Source organism: Lathyrus oleraceus, chromosome 3 (assembly GCF_024323335.1).
Source record: "Lathyrus oleraceus cultivar Zhongwan6 chromosome 3, CAAS_Psat_ZW6_1.0, whole genome shotgun sequence".
NCBI lineage: Eukaryota > Viridiplantae > Streptophyta > Magnoliopsida > Fabales > Fabaceae > Lathyrus > Lathyrus oleraceus.
The window spans coordinates 121,959,359-121,969,332 of NC_066581.1; the positions used below are offsets into that span (position 1 = coordinate 121,959,359).

The window sequence follows — 9,974 nt, forward strand, 5'->3', positions numbered from 1 at the left end:
AGCAATATATTCTTGTGAATTGAAAAAAAAATGGCAAACGCAATAACATTGTTTTTCATCGCAATGCTAGTGTGTTGCACCAACAACATACTAGTCTCAGCTTGGAATGAACCAGCAGAAGAAGTCATTCATGTGGGAGGAAAAGTGATGTGCCAGGATTGTAGCCAGGGCTATAATGAATGGGTCAAAGGTGATAAACCAATCAAAGGTACGTAACTTTATCATTTTGTTACCTTCAAAAAATTATCGACTGTTATTTGTCAAATCAGTTCAGTTGGTAATTATGCAGAGACATCTTAATACAATTTTTTTATGATTGTAAAAACATTTCCAGGAGCTAAGGTATCTATAACTTGTTGGGACAAGAGAAACCGGGCTGTGTATTATACAAGTGATACAACTGATGTATTAGGATTATACGACATGAGAGTGAACAAGTATGTTAATGGCAAAGAATTGGATGTAAAAAGATGTTATGTGAGGTTAGTGTCGTCTCCTGATGATGTTTGCAACATTCCCACTGATTTTGGTGGTGGAAAGTCTGGTTTCAAGCTCAGCAACCCAACCTCAGTTTATCGCAGTTTGATCAAATATATTGCTACTACTTTTTATTATACTACTCCTATGTGTGATATGCCTCAGACTGATAATTCTTATGGTTCTGAAGCTAAAGATCCTCGAGGACAAAGACAAGGAGGATATTAATGTTTTTTTGTTTGACTTTAATGTTAATGTTAATGATTGTTATCTTTTTGATTTATTAAATTTACTAGAAATTGTATCAATTTAAAATTTGACGAAAATCTCAACATGTAGAATTTCTTTTTACAAATCCTAAACGTTTGTTCATGCGATGAATATTATCAAAATTTTATTATTTAATTCTTAATATTCGGTAGGTAATATGATATTTACCTTTCAAAACAAATAAACATTTGGTACTATAAATTGAAACTTTGTCATGGACACAATATACAATAAAATTAATCAATTTAGTTATTGTATTTGACAACTTTACCATTACACTAATTTTTATATATTTATCCAAATTATATCAAACCTACACATTAACACTAGATTCATCAATTTAGTCTCTATATTTAACGTTTAGTGTTTAATTGGTTATTATATTTAAGTAAATTTTATCAAATAAATTTGTACACATATGAACAGTCTAAAATACATTAATCAATAATGAATGTTTTTTTTCTTCTGAATTTGACTATAAAATTGTCAAATATGTTCTTGCGGTTATCTAATTTTATGTTAAATAAGTAATTGAAAAATAAAATTAAGAATATTAAAAAAGAAGAATGAAGTAGAAGATTAAGCAATAAGAAATATTGATGAAAACTAATATAGTTGTAATATTTATTATCCCGATTCTATTTATAAAATAAAATATTGTTTTAATTGATTTAATAACTAATATATCATGTCTATATTTTATTCAAATATATTATTTATTTAATAAATTCAAAAATAAATTTTTTCTTATAAATATGATCAAAGAAAATAACTTCTTATATTAGGAAAGACTAATACTATCAAAATTATAGAAAACCCTCATATTCTAAAGCTAAGAAGATATAAAAATTAACAATAAAAATAAACTTCATTTCATTTCTTTAATATCGTTAATGTGTCAAATACACTACATAATGCTTATTAATAGATAATAAATTAAAAGCCCAAATACTAATAAGAGTCCAACTAAATAATAATACAAATAAAACTACTAATAAAAATTCTAAATAAATTTAAACATTTAAATATAAATTTATACTCTATCATTTTTAGAATTTAGGATTTAGGATTTAGGATTTAATAACATCTTTAAATCTCGTATAATCTAATGGATATATCAAAGTCATAAATATTTGACACATTATTGACTTAATTTAAAATATTAATAAAATCAATGATGTATTTGAAAGAGTAATTTATAAAAGCATGGATCAATACGACGGTTGACTTGACATAATGTACAGAAGCAATTAACATGTCACATTAAAATTGTTAATGTCGTTAACTTACATAAAAAAAAATTGAAAAATATTTTAGTTTAATTGATAGGTATGTATAGACATCAATTATAAGGATGGACCCGAAACATTAAATCTGTTCATCTTTAAAAAGGTAAATACCAAGCACTAGGCTACTTGATAAAAAAACAATTTAATCATTTACTCTTTAAAAATGGAAAGTGATATTTGGTGGTAGTATTAGACATATTTCAATGCAAGATAACATACACAATGATATATGCCTTCTTAGCCACTCTAAAAGTGGTCATACTAAGGTGACCTCATACATTCATCCAAAGTTAAAAACACTGAACTCTCGTCAGGCAAAAAAATTTCCATTTTCATAGGTCCTCCCAAACCCTCGGTGAAAAGTCAAAAATACCTTCTATTTTTGAAGATGCGTCTCCGAACGCACTCATTCTTCACAAAATTAAACGCCAACGAGTGAGACACTCCAATTATACCTAATTTTTATTCAGAGTTGCATCTTTGATTGTTTTCTTGATATATTTTGGAGATGCATATCCGAAAGTAGCTCAGATACTTCAAACCAGAAACAGATACAATATGAGTAAGATCTAGAAACAAAATCAACTTGACATTAAATTGAAATACTCAACATTACATAGATAGTTATTAACATAAATTTAACATTACATATCGTTATAAACAGGTAGTTCAGGATGTTGCAACATATTAATAATATCATCGACGGATCATTCAATCTTCACATCCACTTCAATCAGACCCTTTGATGCATAACAGTAAAATATACTCCACGTGACCAGTAAATCTTCATATGTCTTAAGTTCAAAGGTGGTGAATTGTATCTTTTCTTCGTTGTCAAGCGATGGTGAACAATAATCGAGCTTGACAACTCTCTGATCTTTTGGATATCACATGAGAGTATTCAATTTGGATATCAGATCAGCGAAAGGTATGTCATCGGTAACCCTAAATTGAAACAGCGACTTTGTGCCATTGAAATACACAAATGCAAGGTGGGGATATGCATTCATTCTTTGATTTTTATGTGTTTTGTATAAAATATGGGTTGAAATGCACCCTATTTATACAAGTATTGAATCACTTTGGACCTTAGAAACCTTATCATGTCATCAGGTCACTTTTCAGAGATGCGTCTCCGGTCAAACCCTTATTTTTTATGAAAAATGGTGTTTACAAATATGCATATCCGAAAATTTCCCTGATGTTTTTTTTTGTAATAAGTATGAGGTTTATTTGGATATGCATATTTGGAATTAAAACTGTCGGCATTAACACCATTATTGCTGAATATATATATACTTATGTATTAAATCGTATCAATATTACATTGTTTACGATAATACATTCAAAAAAAGTGTATCGATTACAATCTAAAATGTCTCAAAAGATGCATCACTGTATAAATCTATTATCGACTCCTCCTTTGACTTTTCTTTATTTCATTCTCTTTGAAGCTCACTCAATTTGGTGAACTCTTCCATCATTTACAGAAAGTGATCCAGCCAAGTTTCCGCCTCTTTTGTAGAATGTATCGTCCACTCCAATGATGTGTTTTGTATAGGACACCTCGGTTTCAAATAAACCTCAACAAAATATAGCGATTTTGAAAGCCACTCAATACACATGATGTGTCCGAAAGGATCATTAGGTAGGCCACTCCGAAGTGGGAAAAATGTCTCTGAGAAACCATATCTTTTAAGATCGGTACACATCCTATTATATGCACTTGTTATAAGATGTCCCATTTTAGGGAAACACATCCATTTTGAAAACAATGTGGGACTGCTAACGCGGGGAGTAATGGCATCGTGAATTACATCAAAATGTTCTTTTTTCCCATATAGCAATGTGTAGATTCTCATATGCATCGTAAACTATTTCAATCTGCTCAATGTGTTTGTGCCTGAAAAGCGACATTTCTTTGATGAAGATGATTTTCGGTTTCGGCAGTGAATGAGGTGGTTTGCTAATACGAGCATCCTTATAGACACTTTTTGAAATTTTAGTGTTGGATAATCTGAGAAATGTGAATCAACATGTTTGAAGTATGAAGGAAACTGCTTTGTTGTATTGTCATCTTGTGTCATTTTGACCTTTTTAGGGGCACCCTTGGTTTTAACGGGTTCCGAAAGAGGTTTCAAATTTCTGGTTTATGGATAGGAAATCTTCCTCAACTTCTCTTTGATATGCAATTTCATGGTGTCATTGACTTTAGAAAATCTAGCTTGGAATATTTCTCACTCAATCATGATAGTTATACCTGCTTTACCATCCTTCATCATACCATCGTCATCAAACCGACGCCTTTTCCAGTGACTATACACTTCATCCGTACATATTGGGGAATCAAGCTTCATATTTTTTGAAATGAGACAAGCACAGGGAAAACTGTAATTCTTCTGAAGTGTACATTCACGCTTTGAACTATCCGAACATGTTTGTTCTGCTCGCTTCGCTTCGTGAAAAATGAAATTATATCCTGCCTAAGATACAATGCCAACCAACTTTGAATAGAGATTGTTGCCTTTGAGTCTGTGTTCTAACACGGTAATGCTCCGACCAAAAGTTATTTGTATTTCATTATGTTGGTTTTGGAGCATTTCGCTCACGACGTCCCACTTTCTACATAAATCACCTACCCAACTATTTCTTCAGTGCCGAATGGGCAGATTCGACTCTGTAAGTTGTGGTGTTACTGAGGTGTCTAACCTGATCGATCCAAGCACAAACAATCTTCTCCTTCACTTGGTCCTGAATATTACTCTCAACGTATTTCAAGAAATCTGAATATCTGGCACACACACTCTCCTAAAATGCATTATAGATGCAACATACAACTCTTCTGTGGATGAATTCAATATACAATTCCATGCATCCATTATATTTTCCAACATCACACTAGGTTAGACCAGTTTTTCGTCTTCATCCTTGATTTATTTGGTGCCTACAATGGGTTTGACCCGACTTCTTACATTTTTGTTATGCGATATTGATAAAGTAATGTGTAGGATATAGGAAACACCTTTACAACCTAATTCATCAGTGTCGTGTCTCGATCAGTGAGAATTACATTCGACATGTTTTCTTGGCCCTTCAACAAAGTATTTCACATTTCCAAGGCCCGTGTAACATTGACATCATTTTCAAATTCCAAAAATGCAAATCCCACTGAAAAATTCTTCTCCGTAGAAGTAACACCAACAATTTCCAGAAGTTAGAGCCTATACTTGTTGGGCTTATATGTTGAATGTATTATAAGGACAATGAGAAATGTGTTGAACAACATGATATTTTCTAGATAAGTCCAGAATATGTCACAGACATTGACTTTATCCTCACAAACTTTGTGATTAGAATAATGCTAGCTATCATCCAAAAGCTTTAAAAGTTGTTGCATTTTAGATCTTTAACCTTTTATCGCCATGTTATTTCGATAAAGTGCATTGAATACCTGCTTGATATTTGAAACACTTTCATGTTTTTTTCATTTCAAATTTGCAAACATGTTTTTCAGCGCCACCTTAATTAAAGACGTGTCTGAAAAAAATTCCTTCTCCTCCGGTTTAAGGCGACATACAATGGGATGAGCGGCTAGCTCGGTTTGCAAGGCATGATTATGTAAACCAAAAATCACATTAAATTCCCATGTATCATCCTGTTAGTTGGGATTTTTGATAAAGGCAGAAATTTCAGTACAATTAGAAGACTTGGAACAAGTTAAGGTTAACTAGATGATTATCAACATGTTATGTTGGAAAAGTTGAAGTCTCAAAATGAAAGATACAAATGGGACTTGGTATTTTTCAGGAAAAAAAAGAATATTTCCTCTAACATTTTGACGACATGGTGTTCATGTTTTCGACGTCAACAAGATGCGTCGATCACTGGTTATTTGGGTGCGAAGAAGCGATCTATTTAAAATAAATAACAACTTCTCAATCTTATCCCAAGGAACATGTAAAGAATATTCAGAAGCAAGGTACATGCAAGAATCTACGTGGCGAAGGCTGAAGAAACGAACGTTATAAAATAGTTATTTTACACCTGTATAAACAGGAACTCTAGTGTTAGGATCCATGTGTTCATTTGATTTCACTATAGAAAAACTCAAAAAGACTCAAAGTACCCAATGTTAGAGAGAAACGATTTCCATTGAGAAAATGTATGAATCCTAAAACACCATTTCTATTCAAATGCAAAGCCTTTTATTTCAGTTTATATTCTTTGTACACTTGCTTTCATTTCATTACTGGTTGTATTATCATTGTCTGCATTCAGTTTTTATAAAGTTTTTTCCTTTTAACATTGTCAAAATCACCTTTCATATTACTTTTCTCAACGATTTCGACCAAGTCCAAATCCTTCACATTTCCATACAAAACTATAAACAAAAGATTTTAGCATTATGTTCTAGGATTCTCTGGTCGATCCTGTAAGTAACCTTTAATAAGAGACTAGTGGTTGTTTACCAAATTTCACACTAAACAAATTGGCACGCCCAGTGGGACTTGTGCTAACTCTTGTCTTTTGTAGATACTCATAGTTTTCTCTTATAAAATTGTTCTGCATACATGAGTTATTCTTAGTAGTTTGTATGCGTTTAAGAAGTGGAAAATCTTTACCAAAAAATGACGCGTCCTCCTATAGATAACACCAGTTCATAGAAAAATCCTCAAAATGTAGTGGAGTAACCAGTTGGATCAACGGTTGAAGAGGCAGTTATTTCAATGTTCATTAGGACAACTTCCCATGTGGTATCGTCAATTCCAATTGCACCGGTACCATCATAGGGGATAACACCTCCACCACAACCAGGGAATACCCTATTTAACCCTATAGTTGCAAGGCCTTTATTTGGGTTCTCAATGCTAATGAATAATAGTGAATACTCTGATGGTATGCCAACATCGATGACGCCTTGCCTTCACACTAATATGTTAACCTTTAGTGATAATGTAATGGCTATTGAGCCATCGTATATTCCACATAATGCTTCTGCTTCGACCATAAATAATATGGTTTGACCATGAGGGATGAGTTACATCCCTCAAATAAAGTCGTCTTTAAATACAACCTCCATGATGTCCATGAGGCAACAAATGGATGAAAGTAACTTAGAATTGGTTAACATTTTGACCCAACAAATGGGGACTATATTTAACCCTTTGATCACAAACACAAACCAAACATATGAGTTATTGGCCAATTAAATGGTTTGAATAGTTGACATTTTTTGCCCGCCTCAAGTTCAAGCTCGATCAACCCTACAGATATCAAATGTTAGATATGTCGAAATGCCTAATAACGAGATGGCCCAAGTGAATGTAGGCCAAAATTCGACCACCAGAACCTATCCCAAATAGGTAAGGGGAATAATACACAGGCCATTATAATCCCAAATCTTTAGTGGTTCAGAGAAACCAAGATGCTAATCAGGTTCTTCGACATGTCCAATAAAATAACTTTGGGGGGCATAAAAACATAGCCAATGTGGTTAAACATATTTTGGCCCAAAACAGCCTTAATGCGGGACTCCATAGGTCCAAATTTATATCTCTTTTGTCATAATATGTTCGACAAACAGATTTTCCCAGGGGTTGGAAAGTCCCCAAAATTACTAAGTTCGCTTATGACACTAGTGAGTCGATCGTTGAAAATGTCGCCAGGTATCAAACCGAGGATGGCGACATTGCGAACAATGAGAATTTGAAAATGAAGTATTTTCCAAATTCTCTAACAAAAAACACCTTCACTTGGTTCACCATACTCCTTCCACACTCTATTCAATCATCGAGCTAGTTGGAGAGACTGTTCCATGAACAATTTTACATGGGTCAGTCGAAGATAAGTCTGAAGGAGTTGGCTAGTGTTAGGTGAAAAGTTCCTGAGTCGATTGATGGTTATCTAAACTAATTCATAATTCTTAAAGGAATATGCTTTACACAAGTCCCTGAACACGAGTTAGTCGAAATGACTGCATGTGGCCTGGATTATTCCATTAGGAATAAACTGGATACTCAATACCTTAGGTATATGGCACAACTGGAAGGTAGGGTGTGTCATGTCGAACGCTTGAAAGTTGCAAAGTCCAGAACAAATAAGTATCATAAAAAGAAAAGGTTGTGCATGTAGAGGCAGACGAATACCTCATATACCTAGGCGACGAATATTTTGAAGATGGTGAGGTTAACATTGTTGAACTTAAGACATGACCTTTTTACGTATGTAAAATGCTGAAGGCGTTGAACAGGAAGAATCCTATTGAACCCAACAAGAATGACAAATTCGTCACAAAAACATATACTTTTGATATAACAAATTATGACGAAATATTTGATTTACTAATCACTGATGAACAAATTATAGTACCTTCGGGCCTAAAATCTCTTCCATTAGAACAGAGGAAAAAGAGAGGTTTTTAGTATTGTAACTTTTTGGGTCATAAAACCCCTCAATGTGTGCTTTTTAGGGATTTGGTGCAAAAGGCTTTGAAAGAGGGAAGATTGTTATTTGGATAGAAGCCAAAGGCATCAATACATGTGGAAGTTGACCTACTGCAAATTGAGGATGCCCATTATGATGAACTTGTCGATACCTTAATGGTGGAAGCTACTAATGGCTTCGACATGGAGGTCGAGAAAGGTGAGCAAATTTATGTAGTTGCTGATGCAGAAATATAATTGGTGTACCCTTAAGCTGAAGAGGGGTTAATCGACTTCCTGGAGCGTTGTAAGTTGAGTGACTCAAAGACAATGTTATGCATATTGTGTAGCACTATCTTCGATGAAAAGGCAACAAAGAAACTTGAAAACACCAGGATTCAAGATCCCAGAAGAAGCAAAGGAGGAAACTAAATTGCTAGGTTCACTTTCGATAAGAGAGGTGTTCCTCGCAGAAATGAAGAATACAATAGGCAGTTTCGACAACCTTATTAGAGAACTCATAGTCCCTTGGAGAATGTACAAGAGGGAAAGTGGGTCAAGCCACTAAACCTTGTTATACCCCAAAATTCACCGTACCCCGATACAATTTTCATCTGATCCATGACCCTACTGCACATGCATACATTCATTATTTCAAAAAAAAATAAAAAAATTGGGTAATCGGTTACCCTAATCAGGGTAACCGATTACCCAGACCAAAAATTGTTTTTTTTGGCCATTTTGGGACTGTGCAATCGATTACCCTAATTAGGGTAACCGATTACACCTGCGCAGACAACAGAATTAACTCTGTTTTTTAAACAGAGGACTCTTTGGTTCACCCACTTCAACCCCTTTGCTTTCCCTATAAATAGAGCATTATCCCCATTCATTTTTCAAGCTTGAAAGCCACAAAACCTCTGTCCAAATCACATTCAAGCCACCTCTTTCCAACCTAAACCCTAACTCACCCAAACCCTCTTTTCTTCTTTGAATCACCCAACCACCATGTAAAAAAATCCACCATCTCCACACAACAACAGTAGCAAACTTGTAACCCTCACTTACATAATCATTCACCACCACCACATAAACATACAACTTTCTTCCCTTCCATTTTTCTACCATAACAACCATAGCCACCCTCTTCCAAGCCTTTTTCTTCATTCTCAAACCCAAAAACAACAACAACCTAGTTTTGACACCACAATCTTGGTAATATTTTGGACTCAAACTCCTTGACTTTTTTTGGTTTTGTTTTGTGTTTGGAAATGGGTTTTTACTCTTGGGTTGTGTTTTGAGAGATATTTGAGTCAACTTTGAGACAAGTGGGTTTTGTTGGGTTTACACCCTTTTGGGGATGTTTTGCTCTTACTACTTTTTATCCACCATCTTCAATCAAACTTTGTTTCTTGTTATCCTCTAATATTTATTGTTGACTTGTTGTTACACTTATTTGGTTGATGAGTTCTATTAGATCATGACCATGGTTGTTTAGAGTTGATTAAATCTTCAA

General features: G+C 33.9%; 1 protein-coding gene across 1 annotated transcript; it reads left to right on the top strand.

The window, feature by feature from the left end:
• On the top strand, window positions 1-721 carry LOC127125733 (non-classical arabinogalactan protein 31). The gene is made up of 2 exons (XM_051054538.1): window positions 1-208; window positions 335-721. The coding sequence occupies exons 1-2, from the start codon at window positions 31-33 to the stop codon at window positions 703-705; spliced, it is 549 nt and encodes a 182-aa protein (XP_050910495.1). The 5' UTR covers window positions 1-30; the 3' UTR covers window positions 706-721.
• Window positions 722-9,974: the final 9,253 nt, after the last annotated feature.

Coding starts and splice junctions, on each gene's coding strand:
- LOC127125733 (XM_051054538.1), top strand. CDS start 31: ATGGCAAACGCAATAACATTGTTTTTCATCGCAATGCTAGTGTGTTGC. Junction 209..334: donor AGGTGATAAACCAATCAAAG/GTACGTAACTTT, acceptor AAACATTTCCAG/GAGCTAAGGTATCTATAACT.